At 40.5% G+C, this 15,899-nt stretch overlaps 2 protein-coding genes and 1 long non-coding RNA gene across 7 annotated transcripts in view; 2 read left to right on the top strand and 1 right to left on the bottom strand.

The window, feature by feature from the left end:
- ARAP2 (ArfGAP with RhoGAP domain, ankyrin repeat and PH domain 2) overlaps window positions 1-5,475 on the bottom strand; it is a 189,704-nt gene extending 184,229 nt beyond the window's left edge. For all 3 annotated transcript variants that reach the window (XR_013545518.1, XM_073001120.2, XM_073001122.2), the window contains exon 1: window positions 1,904-5,475. The gene's annotated coding sequence lies outside the window, so the exon portion shown is untranslated. The remainder of the gene's footprint in view (window positions 1-1,903) is intronic.
- LOC140707498 (uncharacterized) overlaps window positions 1,104-15,899 on the top strand; it is a 93,046-nt gene continuing 78,250 nt past the window's right edge. The window contains exon 1 of the long non-coding RNA XR_012087600.2: window positions 1,104-1,938. This is a non-coding gene — a long non-coding RNA (uncharacterized LOC140707498). The remainder of the gene's footprint in view (window positions 1,939-15,899) is intronic.
- Window positions 10,248-15,899, top strand: part of DTHD1 (death domain containing 1) — a 49,600-nt gene continuing 43,948 nt past the window's right edge. For all 3 annotated transcript variants that reach the window (XM_073001123.2, XM_073001124.2, XM_020786172.3), the window contains exon 1: window positions 10,248-10,396. In XM_073001123.2, coding sequence (XP_072857224.2) covers window positions 10,255-10,396 — 142 coding nt within the window. In that variant the 5' untranslated portion in view covers window positions 10,248-10,254. The remainder of the gene's footprint in view (window positions 10,397-15,899) is intronic.

Genomic DNA, 15,899 nt, shown 5'->3' with positions numbered 1-15,899 from the left:
CTGGACTCGATAATGGTCTGGATGAGGGTCAATAAACTGAGGCTCAATCCAGACAAGTCTGAAGTGCTGCTGGTAGGTGCCCCGCCAGATAGGTTAAAGGGCCATCTCCCTACCTTAGACGGGATCACACTCCCCCTAAAGGATAGGGTCCGCAGCTTGGGGGTGCTCCTTGACCCCAGTCTGACCTTGGAAGCCCAGGTGGACTCGGTGTCCAGGGGTGCCTTCTTACAGCTGCGGAGAATATATCAACTTCGCCCTTAACTGGATGAGCGGAGCCTGGCAGCAGTCACTCATGCACTGGTAACAACCAGACTGGATTACTGCAATGCGCTATACGTGGGGCAGCCTTTGAAGACGGTCCGACGACTGCAACTGGCACAGAACCGGGCTGCGCGGCTGGTAAGTGGTGCCGCCGCACGGACTCATATCACGCCGGTTCTGAAAAATTTACACTGGCTGCCGGTTGCTGCTCGGGCCCAATTCAAAGTGCTTACTTTGACATATAAAGCCCTAAACGGCTTAGGACCTGGTTACCTAAAGGACCGCCTTCTTCCATATGTGCCTGCCCGTCCTCTAAGATCAGGCCAGGAGGCCCTTCTGAAGGTGCCATCCCTGAAAGAGGTGAAGGGGATGGCATGTCGGAATAGGGCCTTCTCGGTTGTTGCCCCCCAACTTTGGAACACCCTCCCTAGAGAGATCCGCCTGGCTCCGACACTCTTGGCCTTTCGGCGCCAGGCAAAGACCTTTCTGTTCACCCAGCATTTTAATTAATTACTTTTAATGTTTTAATTGTTTTAAGAAATATTTTAATATATGGTATTTTATACTGTTTCTTAAAATGTTTTTAATGTTTTTAGGTTTTGATTTTGTACGCCGCCCAGAAGCCACTGGCAATGGTGCGGCTGAAAAATATTGTAAATAAATAAATAAATAAATAAATAAATAAATAAATAAATAAATAAATAAATAAATAAATAAATAAATAAATAAATAAATAAATAAATAATATCATTATAAGTGATTCATGCTATTCAGTGAAATTTAGCAAAGATAAACAAATGGTGGCCAGGACTGGTGCTTGACCATTTTCCCTACCAATTAGGAATCTCCTATAATGCCTCTGAGCATATACAGAGTGTCTTTCCCTTTCCACTGGACTTTGTTGACCGCTCTGACCCCAAAGAACCAAAGAACCAAGACAAAGATCTTAAAGAAGAGAGGGTATTATTTCTCCCTAAGACTCTTACCTACAAAACGTAAAATGGTCCTGTCCCCTCCCCTATTCCTATTTCATAGTAATTATACAAAGGGCTCCACTTGTGTCAACCTCTAGGCCTGCCTCTAACAGAGTTGGGATAAGGCTGCATGGGTATCATTGTAAGATAGCACCGAATGGGAGATCAGCAACTGAAGACCAGCGTGAGTTCTCACAGACTCTTGGCATCAAACAAGCAGTATTGCATGCTAAAGAGAGCATCCACCAGGTAAAACTATTTATTTGACTTTAATTAAGGTTAAATTGACTGTTCGTTGCGGTTTAACTGAATTCCTAACCCCAACTCTGTTAGACGCAGACAGGCCATGTTAACTGGGCAGCCTTCCTTCCCACCCCCACCCCCACCCCCACCCCCACCCCTGCTAAAGATAAAGTCTTTGAGCTTCACAAAGGCAGAAAGGGAGAAGGAGCCCCCCCCCCATTGCCTGTGACTACTCTCTGTTTTAAAAGATGGGTCATAAATTCCAAATTGCTAGCTGAAGAAGAGCTTGAAACCCATATGCATGCATGCTGCTGCTTCCATCTAAGAAGCTTAACTGGCCTCTCTACACCCTCAGCCATGTGAATTTGTGACATTAAAAACAGCACATAGACTTGGAACTGCCCACTAGAACTTGATGCTCAAACCTGAAGAAGATGATTTATCACTGAAAGCTTGCTATGTTCGTTCGTTCATTCGTTCGTTCTCTTTCTTTCTTTCTTTCTTTCTTTCTTTCTTTCTTTCTTTCTTTCTTTCTTTCTTTCTTTCTTTCTTTCTTTCTTTCTTTCTTTCTTTCTTTCTTTCTTTCTTTCTCTTTCTTTCTCTTTCTTTCTTTCTCTCTCTCTTTCTTTCTTTCTTTCAAAATATTCTTAATGGTCAATTGAAGGCATCCCTGCTCCTGCATTTGTAAAGTTTAGGCTGTAATAAATGTGTTTGCCTTTAGCGTTCCACAAGACTGTTGCTTTTTTGTTTATTTTTTTTCCCCGCCTGCTATCTCCTCTTCTCTGCAAGCAATTGCCTTGATCAACAAAATAACTGCTCTTTTGTTCTCCAACCTTCAGAGGAAAAAGGGAGGGAGGAGTTGATGGAAAAGTTCTGGAAGGCTTTTTCTTTTCCCTTCCATCTAGGGAAAGGTAGTAGGAAGAAGGCTGAGAGGCAACTAAAAATGAGTTCAAACTGTTGCAGAGAGCATTTATTAAAGATCTGTACAGTGCCGGTATGCATTGTACAAATGTCATGCTCAGAACACAACAAACCAATAAAGCCAGGTACAGTATTTCCCAGACTGGGGACCAGAGGTGGGGTGGAAGGAGACTGAGAATAAGTGGCTTGCCTCCACATACAGATAGCACTGGCAAGAAGGAACACACAGAAGCAGAAATCAGGAATCATAGTATAAAGCAGCTATCTAATGGGAGCAGTACTAGCCAAGGCAAACACTGTAGTCTTCAATATGCATAAGATGCAGCCTCAGGTTTGGTCATCAAAATTAAATGTATAGTTGTTATGTCCAATGCAACTATAGTTGTTATGTCCAATGCACCAACTTTTCCATCAATGTATAGTTTATTTATTTATTTATTTATTTATTTATTTATTTATTTATACCCCGCCTATCTAGTCATTTCGACCACTCTGTTATGTCCAATGCACCAACCACGCTTATAAACACTTGATAGCAGTTCCACATCCGATATCAGCTCACCTAGCACATCTTTCTACCTATCCTTTATAAAGACTGAATCTCACACATGGATTTGGCTTACATGTGATTAGGCTTATACAGAGAATTCTCATACTGGACTCTGGCTGAAATTTTCTGCCTTATCTACCCAAATAACTTAACTGGCTTTAAAACAAGCATTTTGATGGAAATATCCTTGAATGATATAAAGTGTTCAAAAAGAACAGAATGAATAGGAAGTGAGGTACAGAAGCAATCTACAATATGTCACAAACACATATTCCTGCATGGGAATACAGAAGAATGAGCTTCATTGTCCCACTGTGAGCATCTGGATTAATAATATAATTGCGGTAAAACAATCCAAAGAATGTGGTAGTGGAAGGTTACTAATGACCACCCAATCCAGGAAAAGATGTTAACAAACTAAATGAAAGACCATCAAAGAATATCAGCAAAAAAAGGCAAGCCTATTGTCTACACCTTGGAAATACAGTAATTAAGATGCCCAATACAACATAATACATGGAGAACTAAAAATCTAATTTCATAAGTTACAATGGTTGGGGTGAATATTTAGTATATTTTTAACCTTTTCCTTGCTGTTGCTGTTCTGTTTTGTTTTCGTTTTCCTTGTCCTTCTTTACTACTAGATAGAAATGAAGAGTCAAAGATTATATCAAATTCAGTTTAAATCCAAAATGTGTAATATTTTGTAAATTTTTGATTACACTTATGGATACTGACATAACAAAATAAGCATAGTAAGCATATTAGAAAAGCTGATACAGTATTATATTCTGTGCTTTTAATTTGAGTAATCAGAATACTGATTAGTAAACTAACTAGGTAAGAGCTGGATAGAACAACTGTAAGGTGGATACACAGTTTGTTACAAATCATACTCAGAGAGTGCTTATCAACAGCTCCTTCTCAAACTAGGAGGAAGTAATAAGTGGAGTAACACAAGGCTCAGTGTTGGTCCCAAAGCTCTTCAACATTTTTAATGACTTGGATGAGGTGGTGCAGGAAATGCTTATCAAATGTTTGAATGGCACACAATTGGGTGGAATAGCTACCCTGGAAGACAGAAACAAAATACAAAAAGATCTTGATAGGCTAGAGCATTGGGCTGAAAACAAAGAATGACATTGAACAGGAATAAGTCCAAGGAAATAAGGAATAAGATCTAAGAAAAAGAAACGAAATGCAATTCCTATGGGGGAATTTCACTGGACAATGTTTGGTCCCTGCTTTGCAAACCAATTTTCGCTAGACAATTATTTTGACAGCTCCCTCTGCGCTCGCAAAATGGGTGTTTTTGGGACCTAAGCTTCGCAAGACAGCTATTTAAACAGCTGATCGGCGGTTCGCAAAGCGGCTTTCCTATGGCCGATCTTCGCTAGACAATGACGACTGTTCAACATTGGAACGCATTAAACAGGTTTCAATGCATTCCAATAGGGAAATGCTTTTCGCTAGACAATGATTTTGCTAAACAGCGATTTCAGTGAAACAGATTATCATCGTCTAGCGAGGCACCACTGTACCTTGGAAAGTGGTGAGTGTTCCAATGCTGAAGGCATTCAAGAGAAAATTAGACAACCATCTGTCATATATACTTTGATTTGGGTTCCTGCACTTAGCACAGGGTTGGGCTGAATGGGTGTATAAGCACCTTCCATCTCCATTATTCTATAATTCCTCAGAGAGCAAAATGCCTTGAGCCAGTCTTGAGAGCTCCATAAATTGGAAGGCTGCCAGAGCCAACAAAAATGTATGAGCAGAGGTCAAACTAGGATGCCGCTGGCCTGTACTCCTTTCATGAGATTAGAAATGTGTGTGGGAATGAGTTAACTCACCCCTCCACTGCCTCCCCTGACTAACTTAATCACCTGACACATATTTAAAATAAAGACCACAACAAGGAAGTCTCTATATTTATATAGGCCCCTGTCTCATTAATTGAATAGTCAGAGTTCCTAAGACACTTGCGGTGATGTAGAACTAGTCTCCTCACAACAGTGATTTTTCAGGTTTCATCCTAAATATCCCATTAATCTTTCTAGCAAATAATCTAAATGCCAGCTTGCTAGAATCAAAATGATCACTTTTTCTAAGATGTCTGTTTGGATGATTACACACACTTGTTATTGTCCTAATTATCTGTGGAGAGTGTTAAAGGTGGTTATATAATCAATACCTGGAAACATCATTATTGCTATAGTCATCTTTTGTATCCCATTTCACTTGGTTTTCACAATCATGTACACTGGTATATAAACCTACAATCTATATAGTGTATTCTGTGTATCTGAAGATTTCCAATATACTATAATATAGTATATTGGAAGTTGCCTAGAGGGCCTTATAGGCCAGATGGGCGGGGTATGTATGTATGTATGTATGTATGGATGGATGGATGGATGGATGGATGGATGGATGGATGGATGGATGGATGGATGAATAAATAAATAAATAAATAAATAAATAAATAAATAAATAAATAAATAAATAAATAAATAAATAAATAAATAAAATGAAGATTTCAATTGTAATTCAGGAAAGCTATCGTTGCAATAGATCTCTCAGAGGTGCTACAAGGCTTAGCTTTTCTGTTTACTTTTATTCTGCTGTTCTTATCCACACTTCAAATTTAGTGGCTACAATCAAACCTTGACTTAATAAACCAAGATATGAGCAAGCTCCTTGTTCATATATGAAGTCACAATTAAATTGGAAGGTTTCTAATTAACTACTACAGTGGACCCTTGACTTACAGACGGCTTGACTTACAGACTTTTTGAGTTACAGACTTCTCTGGCCGCAAAATTTAGGTTTGACTTGCAGCCTGAGAATTGACTTACAGACCAGAAAAAAACCAAAATGGAACAAAAATGGCCTGCTACGGGATTAATCGGTTTTCAGTGCACTGTAGGTCAATGGAGACTTGACTTACAGACTTTTTGACTTGAGAACCGCCTTCCAATATGGATTAAGTTCTCAAGTCAAGACCTCACTGTATAGTCCATTTTGTCCAAACCAGAATTCTACTCAGACATAGTGACTACTTCCTTGGTTTCACCTAGCTGTCTTCTAAACTAGAGTAGTATATAGCAGTATGTTGGACTAGGATTGAAGAAACCTGAATCCAAATCTATCTTCACTGAGCCATGGCACTTCTTGGGCAATATTTGTCAAGCTTAGCCTACCTTGCGGAAGTGTTCCAAGGGTAAGATGGAGATGAGACTGCCATGTACACTGCCTTGCATTTCTTGGGTCAAAAAGTATACTCGCTGCAAAACAGATCAGGAGCAAAGGTCTCCAGAGGGGGGAGATTTCTAAGGCAACTTAATAAAACTGTTCTTTCACCCATCTCTTTCATGCACCCCTTTAAAATGTCTAGCAGTGCTGCAATCATAGAATGACATTATCAGCCTAACTGACAAAATTCAATTTCACACAAGCACACACATGTAACTGAATAGTCTTTTATTCACTGGACAATGTTTAGGACATTGCTAACAGACTGTATTTGCCTAAAGCTAATTGGACGTGTCAGCTCGGATAATCAGCTATTTGAGCAGGAACCATTTCATCTCAACCCCTCCCTACACCTTTTCATTTCAGCCCCTCCCAAGGCAGCTGAGTACTAAGCTAATTTCACATGTCAATTTCCAAACCTGACAGACCGGTATCTGCCGTTTTATCCATTACTTTCTATAGTAGATTTTAGAGAGTCATAAAAGAATATTGTTGATAATCAAGTCAAATAGAAGTCAAAGTTGCCCAGATGCATAGTACCAGTTGACAATTTTCTGATCAGTCATATATTATGTAATGTTTCAAAGGAAAATTAGGTGGACAAAACAATTTGTAACATGCAGCCTTCCAAACAGAGCTTTTGGGGGCTGCAGTTCAACTAGATCTGGGGGATCACAAGACCACTGCCTCAAGGTTTCCTGAGATGGGCATGTTGCAATATATGAACTTCCACAGCACAGGGACTCCACCCATCATAATCACAGATATTTCACTAATGTTGTAACATACAGATCACCTCACAACAACAGCCACTAACTGCCATATTAAAATAAAGGAAGTGTAAAAGTGCTATACAATGAATTTTTTCCCCAACACAGATGAAAGCTGGATTTAACAACAGTCAGAAAACCTGAAGTAGCCACAACACGTCTTTCCAAATCTATTCACACCGGCAAGCTGAGGCTTGCTCTAAAGTGCTAAAACTCAACTGCTAAAGGAACTCTGACATATGAGGAAAACATGGCCATCAGAAAACAGATCTTTATAAAATCAGCAACAACAGGAACCACTAAGATTTTAGTTCATGTTTTACTGTCTCCTGCTGTGAAATTATTCCAATACAGAGAATGATTCCAAGGGCTGCACAGAGACTAAAATCCCTAAGGCTACACTAGCACTACTCCTGATCAATGAAGATGGTCCTCTTCCGGTCTGTACACAACACAACCTCCCTATGGAGCCCCTCTCTAGAGATTCTCACCCTGCCACCTAAATTCAAGAGGAGCCCCTGCCATCTGCAGTCAATCAGATATAGCAGTGGGGATTCCTTTGCACATACAAAATACCTAACTTGTATATGCATCCTGGGAGAGGACCACAAGGTTACTGACTACCCTGCTTAACCCTTAAATTCAACACAGCATGGAAGACTGTGTCATTTTATATGTTTACATTGTTTTTGTGTTTCAGACTGACTTTAAAGCTATGTTTTAGAGTGTTCTTAATCTGTTTTTAAAGAACACTGACTTTTAAAATTCCATTTTTTAAATTGCATTTTCTCACTTTCTAAATAGTGTTTTTATCTTGTGCATTATTTGGGGGGACACATGGGCTGAGGACTGATAGATATAAACTTCTAGGAAACGGTAAGTACAACCATATATAGCAAATGAAAACAGAGCCAGCTGCTCTGTCCCACATATGATAAACAACACTTACTACAAAGGAAAAGTAAATGATGGGTTGTCCAATGTTCTATGGAGACCAGATCTTAATCCCATCCTGCTTCAGCTAAAACTCACCTGTTATGTGCCATCAGGTCGTAATTGAATTATACAATATTGCTTTAATGGTAAGTGAGACAATTAAGGAGTGATTTTACCAGTTCTACCACCAGCACCTCCATGAGTTCCCATGGCCAAGTGGAGATTCAAACCCAGGTCTCCTGAGTTGTGTAATCTATCACTATCTACTACACAAAACTGGGTATGCAAAGTTAAAAGGAGTTTGGCAAAGAAAGGCATGTTCCCATGGCAAATAATTGAAAAAGACTCAAAAATAATTTAGCAAGACAGCTGCAAGATGGATGGTATTCCATCAACTAACAACATGCTGAGAATCCAACCATTTCTACCCCTCACATATTTTAGGATTCCCTCTCACTTTCAAGAAACATCTCGGGTGAGTGACATTCTGTGGCCTTTAAACTGGGTTATCTGTTGGAAGGAAAAACCACTGAAACTATCCTAGAAAGAGGAACAAATAGCCAGTGAATGAAATTGCTCATTATGATTAAGCAACAACTCCTCCCACAAATGAAGTAAAGGCTATGAAACAACAGCTGAACTGCTGCCACAGGTCCACTGTCTACACCAATTCACACCCTGAACTCTCCAGGACCAAAATTCCACATGTATGGACCTGTTCACTGCAACTGTATCAGTGTCAAGATCACACAGAGCCACCACTACTTCCTGAAAACACAGCTTAACACCTTTCTGCCAGGACTCAGACAAAATACACTGTGTACCTGCTTGGGGACGCCTTAGTTATTCAGCAAATAGAAAAAGGTTGTGTGTGCTTTTAACTACAACTCCCAGTAAGTCCCAACAAGCAAGGTTGCTAGCATAATGACTGGATCCATCTCCATATATTCTTTCATGTTTCAAGGCTGAGTTCTTGCAATGTAAGCAGATTCAAGACTACACCTTAGGGAAACCATGGATGGATAAATTAAATCCTGCCAATAACCCTTCATTAACCAGTAAGAGAAGACCTGTTCTCAGCTTTCATATCTAGTCATGGTTACAACAACCAGCCAGAAAGGTTGAGCAGACAGGCCCAAACCTGCACTTCTCTGTTTTCCCAACTCAGCTAAATAACGAATACCTACAGCAGAGATTACTAACCCAGAGAGCCCTTCTGCTCCTCTAACTCTATTCGATAACTTGCAATACAGAACTCTTAACAACCATAGAATTATCTGACCAGAGACCTTCTGATTGCCTTAAAACTTATTTATGCAAATATATATATTGGCCACTTAAATGTATATTGTTGCTGAGCCAAGTGGGCAATTTGGTCCTTGTACCACCTCTGATCCCTTGGCTCAGCAACAAATTCTCCAAGTGACACCCCCAAGGATGGCGTTACTATCTCAGATTCTGCTCAGGCAAAAAACCCAAAACCTCCTTTTACAGGGTGGTGGAAATAACTGCCCACAAAAGGCACACGCAGAACACTCTGAATCGTGGGCCACCTTTTAAGCGTTAATACCACACTTTGTTTTGGTAGAATACTTAGGAAGAAAGCCGTCCAGATCTGATGAAAAAGCTTAAGATGCACGGGTGTTCAGTTTTGCTCTATGGCTTGTCCAATCGCTGCAACCGGCTGTGAATTAACTGCCTGGTTCTCATTAGCCGTTACTCTCCGAGTTACTTCTCAGAAGACACCCTTTTTAAAAAAAACAAGTTAAAGACTTTATAGAGGAGAGGGCGAGGGCAAGCTCTACTCTACAACGTGATCCTCTTCCTCGTGAAATTGCCTGAACCTTTCCGGGTGGAAGGGAGGGGATGAGCGTCTGAGTTCCTGAAAATCCCCAAACAGGCACCAAGAGTCAACAAGGGGACAGCGCTGAGAAGAACTTTTGAGAGATTCTGCGGAAAGTGAACCTCCCCGCTCCCTTTTGTAAACTTACCTCCAGACTTAAAAAAAAAAAAAAAAAAAACCGCCGGTCTCACAGGCAGGAAGTAACTGATAACTTCGTTCTCGCCCTTTTATTTAGTTGGTTTTGTTCCTCCCTCGTTCCCGCTTTCACACCTTCGCTCTCGTTTACTCCCGTCCGACTCACACTCGCTCCAGGAAGGGCTTGAGCGACTGACAGACAAACAAGGCTGCGCCGAAGAAGGGCGGAAGGGGCACCTGGAACAGCCCGGCCGGAGCCGGAGAGATGGCTGCGCCGTCTCCCTGCCTTCCTGCCCGAGCGTGGGTTGGGAGAGGCGGTGGCTGCTCCTCCATGGGGCGTGCTCGCTCGCTCGCTCGGCCGCGTAAATGGAGCGGAGGGTGGGAAGGCCGTCTCAGGACGCCTCTTGGGGGGGGGGGGCAAAGGGTACGGCCGAGAAAGTCCCCTCAGGGAAAGCGCGGGAGGGACTTTTGCAAGTTAGACAAGGGCAAGGTGTTCGTCTCTTCCCAGGTAGGACTCCTCATTTTGTTGTTCGCTCGGCTCCTGTGCCCTTAAAAGCAGCCCGCCAGGTTGCTATTCAGCAGGTTGAGCGTCCCCTGACAAAGGCTTTTGTTTTTCTCTTGAGTTTGTTTTTTTAAAAAAAAAAAAAATACTACAATTCTAACTAGGCACTCTTGCTAGAAAAGAAGATGAAGGGGCCGGCTTTTCGACTGTTGTGGTGCCTCTTTCTGTGCAGGCATTAAGGGCTAATTTTATTCGTCTTTAATCCTGTATGCTAAAAGTGGACAGAATTCAGGCTTTACTACAGACATTCACTCCTTTTAAAAACTAAACTCTCAACTATCCCTGCCAGCATGGCCAGTGGTTGGACTGCTAGCAGGGAAGTTGTAGTCGAAACATGTAACTTTTCCTGTCATGTAAACAAAACTCAAAAGAGATGCCAAGAGGACCATTCCCACTTGTCTCCCTATCTCTCTGTGAACTTCCCTCCATCCGCAAAGCAACTTTAACTAGAATCCCAGAGATCCACCAAGGGAAGGTAAATGCAAAAGAGGAGCATTTAGAATTAAATAATGTATAATCCAGGAAGTTGTTTCGAAATCTAGAACAGAATGGACCCTGGGGTTACCTCCCCACCCACAACTAGTCCTGGACACCCCAAGCATTTTAAAAGCAGCAAAACAACAAAGACTGACAAGTTTTATTTGGCATAAACCCTTGTGGAATGCGGCCCACTTCTTCATGTCATTGTCAAACAATTGGGAATTGGACAGTTTTTGCTGATGTACATCAGAGCCAGCCTGGCTATTTGGCAGAATGAGGTGGCTGCTTCAGACAGCAGATGAGAAGTGTATTTTAAGGGCAGTGTGTTGCCAATAATTTCTATTATCATCTTTCCCCCTTTTTCCCCCTCATTTGAGGTGCATATGGGATTTTCCATAGTACATACATCATTGCTAAGATAGGATACAGTGCATCTTAACATCATTGCTAAGATAGGATACAGTTCATTTTAACATGGAGTCGAAGAGTCATTTCCTGTTTAACACCAGGCAACAAAATTTCTTAGGCTTTCACTCCAGATAATGATAAAATCCGCAGCAACAAATGCAAGATGTGCCAAAATCCAGATTTACTTTCCAAGGACAGGCCAGTTTGAGTTTGCTGCCTGTTTTTTGTTTTAAAAAGAATTATTTCTTGCCAAATTTAGAAACGTTAGTACATAAGCCATTAGAATTGGAAGAAACCATCTTCCAGCAGACCTTAATATCCAATGCAATTGGAGCTATATTCCTAAAGATGAAGAACGTACTACATTTCATCTTCCCTCCCCCCGCAAAAAAAACCAAAAACAAGAACACATTGTAGGACAGTTAAACCAATTAGTTGGGAGGTAGTGAATGTTGGAACGCTGGAGGCACTCAAGAGACAATTAGACAACCATCTGTCAAAATACTTTGATTGGGATTCCAACATTTGATCAGAAGGTTGGACCGGATGACCTTTTAAGCCCCCTTCCAACTGCATGATTTTATGATTCTACCCTTGTACAAGTCACATGGAACCTACAGATCACATTAGTAAATTCTTAATATATTTGATGAGTTTCCCCACCCCAAAAAAAGCCCCATCATTAATGTCTATGGAGGAGATAACATGGAAATTTCCAATCACTTATAACTTTATCCAAGATTATACTGTGTAGCTTGCAGTGGAATCTCATATATATTTACTTCAATGGATATGTTCCCCTTAAATTGATTGGAACTTCTATTTATACAGTACTTTAGTAAGATAGAGCTAGAAGACATACATATAGGGCCATAAAAAACCAACTTATTTGTCATTGGATATGAAGAAAGAATATTATTATTGTCTTTGCTCACTTTGATATTCTGTAGATAAATCACAAGCAGCTTAACTTTATATACCCAAAACAAAAGCATACATATAGCATTTCTTAAAGAAAAGAAGTTTGCCAACAGTCAGGGGGGAAAAGCCCCATGGCTGGTTCGCTATTGTGTTTCTAACAATAGTTTAATCTGTAGAAATTGTCACGTAATGTCAAGAGCCTTGAGATAAGCAGTTACCACCAACTAATGGCTGTAATCAAGTTACCTTTACAGTCACAACTGCAGGAGGCAGTTCAAAGGTTGGCCATGGGAATGTATTTAATTAGAGCAATAAAGCACAATCTAGGAAATAGGAAGCATGCTCAAACTGGGCCCACAAACTATGTCCCCATTTCTGTCAGAAAGAAGCTTTAATTACACGGTTCCCTCTTTCTGGAAAGTCAGGAAAGTGGAAATTGGTCATGGAAAATCATGGAAATTGGTCTGAAGTCTGGGAAATGGTGGTTAAAATATATTCAAGCAGTGGATTTTTGACCTGCTGCTGCAAGAGCATGATCTGTTCCTGTGGCAACTGGAATAGAGAAATAGCAGAATACAAGTAAAACTTAATGATGCCCTTTTCCAGCTCCACTTGTTTCTCAGCTCCACTCCCAGCAACCATGTTTTGGGGTTTTGCTTATGTACAGAATGGACATTTTGTCTTCTGCTAAACCCAGCACAGAGCTGCAAATGAGTTTTGCTGCTGTTGGATTTCACAATCAACCAGCACTTTCTACTCTGCACCATGCAAAGTAAATTTTTCAAATGTGGTTGCTTGTTCCTGCTGGAGTTGACAGAGTACCAGCTCTCTCACCCTCTTTCCTGACTTCTCCCATGTATAAAACAAACAAACAAACAAACAAACAAACAAACAAACAAACAAACAAACAAACAAACAAACAAATAAATAAATAAATAAATAAATAAATAAATAAATGTTGAAAATCAGTATTGTCCGTTTCTCTACATTGCAGAAATGATCTGCAAGCATTTAAACACTGCCTCCTTTCTTGCTGCTGATCTGCTCATTGCATTTCTGGAAACAGAAACCGAAAGTGAAACTTTCCCAGCTTTGGAAAGTTCCTACAGTACTTGCCAGAAAACAAATCTGCTAACATCTTGGTGTCAGGCAGATGGTTTTATGTATGGCTGTATCTGAAACCACATTTTGAAGATGGCTTCTAAGAGGACAGCACTATACAGTGGCTGGATTTCAAACTTCATCCTGGCTTCCTTCCATGGCTACCACCAGTTGCTGCAGACAAATGCAAAGGTTATTGTAAAGTGTGCTTGCTACAAAACCTTTGAACTAAGTAGTATGAGAATTACTGTAGAGCTGTGGAGTCTCATGCACAAGGACCATTACATCAGAAGAACCTGAAAATTAAATCAAGTCAACAGTCCTTCACAATATGTTTTAGTTCAAAGCCAAAGTACAAGTTCAAATAGTAAAACCAAAGAAGGTGAAAAGACAGCACCTACTCTCTTCAGTTTAAGCTTGAATTTTGCTTTGAGAAGCTGATAATCAGAGCCACAATCAGCTCCAGGTCTTGTTTTTGCTGACTGTATAGAGCTTCTCCATCTTTGGCTGCAGAGAATATAATCAATCTGATTTCGGTATTGCCCATCTGGTTATGTCCATGTATAGAGTCACCTCTTGTGTTGTTGGAAAAGAGTGTTTGTGATGTCTAGCTTGTTCTCTTGACAAAACTCTATTAGCTGTTACCCTGCTTCATTTCGAACTCCAAGGCCAAACTTTCCTCTTGTTCCTTTTATATCTTGACTCCCTACTTTAGCATTCCAATCCCCTAGAATGAGAAGAACATCTTTCTCTGGTGTCATTTCTAAAAGGTGTTGTAAATCTTCATAAAACTGGTCAGTTTCAGTATCCTCAGCATTGGTGGTTGGTGCATAAGCATGGATTATTGTGATGTTGAAAGGTCTGCCTTGGATTCGTATTGACATCATTCTATCATTTTTGAGATTATATCCCATTACAGCTTTTCCCACTCTTTTCTTGATTATGAGGGCTACTCCATTCCTTCTACGGGATTCTTGCCCACAATAGTAGATACAATAATCATCTGAATTGAATTCGCCCATTCCTGTCCATTTTAATTCACTTATGCCCAGCATGTCAATGTTTATTCTTGCCATCTCCTGTTTGACCACATCCAGCTTCCCAACGTTCATAGATCTTACATTCCAGGTTCTTACGCAGTATTTTTCTTTGCAGCATTGGACTTTCCTTTCACTTCCAGGCATGTCCACAATTGAGCATCCTTTCGGCTTTAGCCCAACCACTTCATTAGCTCTGGAGCTACTTGTCCTTCGCTCTTCCTCAGTAGCATGTTGGACGCCTTCTGACCTGAGGGACCCATCTTCCAGCATCATATCTTTTAGCCTTTTGTTTCTGTTCATGGGGTTTTCTTGGCAAAGATACTGGAGTGGCATTGCCAGTTCCTACTCCAGGTAGATTGCGTTTAGTCAGAACTCTCTGTCTTGAGTGGCCCTGCACGGCATAGCCCATAGCTTCCCTGAATTACTCAAGCCCCTTCGCCATGACAAGGCAGCAATCCGTGAAGAAACAGTAGTGTATCTCATATTTATTTATTTATTTTAGCAATGTTGCAGGCTTCGGTTGTGCCTTCTACCCGTGTATCTGAATGACTTCTGTACAGGTTTCCTTCCCTTTAAATCTGACATCAACTCAAGAAACAACTTCCTGTGCTCCCACAACACATATTTTCTGTTACATATTTTGAACCTAACATATTGTAGAGAAAGTGAGGAAGGTTTGGCTCCCTTCACAAACGTTCATATGTTTTCTTCCCCATTTTACAAAAATGAGAAAACACAGTTTATCAGATTCCGTAAGACATCCTTCCTCACTGTAACTGAATGAAAGCTGTAAATTCACTCACACTGCAGCCAGGCTGAGCCAAAAAGAATCTTACAAAAATCAAAAAGGAAATTGCATTCCATGAACCTGATGTAATTCTGATATTGCAAGTGGGAGAAGAAAACATTCTTCTAAGACCTAACAATCTTCCCAGACTGCTCTCAACTTGCAAATATCAGCTGACAGCTCTGAACTCACCATAGATTTTATTATATGATATTGTTTTTCCCCCTCTGTTTCTATGTTAACATCATTGAAAAAATATTTCCTTTTCTTTTAAAACACGGGGAAGTACAATTGCCCATTTAAAAATTGATTTGAAATGGCACTTGAAATGCCTTTGCAGAGCAGTTTCTTCAACATTTTGTCAATTTGCAAATTTTACATGCCAGAAAAAATGAAACAATTCGAGCACAATTATGTTAGCAGTCTACAAATATCCAGGTTTCATCTGCTTCACCCACAGTAGTTTGCATTTGCACATCAGTCCTACATATTGGCAATTTAAATGTAAATAAAGCATCCTCTGAAGTGTGCATATGATGTTAAGTTATGGCTATCCACAGATCCATGGTATAGCACATACTTTGCATTCACAAGATCTAGATTCTATCATGGGTTAGAGAAAGACTCCTGTTTAGAAAATTGGGAAAGGCTCTCCTAATCAGTGCAGATCTATCTTCTCCTATGTGATGTATCCCAGGTGTGCCAGACTATA

Source organism: Pogona vitticeps, chromosome 5, assembly GCF_051106095.1.
Source record: "Pogona vitticeps strain Pit_001003342236 chromosome 5, PviZW2.1, whole genome shotgun sequence".
NCBI lineage: Eukaryota > Metazoa > Chordata > Lepidosauria > Squamata > Agamidae > Pogona > Pogona vitticeps.
Note: the sequence above shows the minus strand (reverse complement) of the source record. Positions and strands in the feature narration are given on the sequence as shown.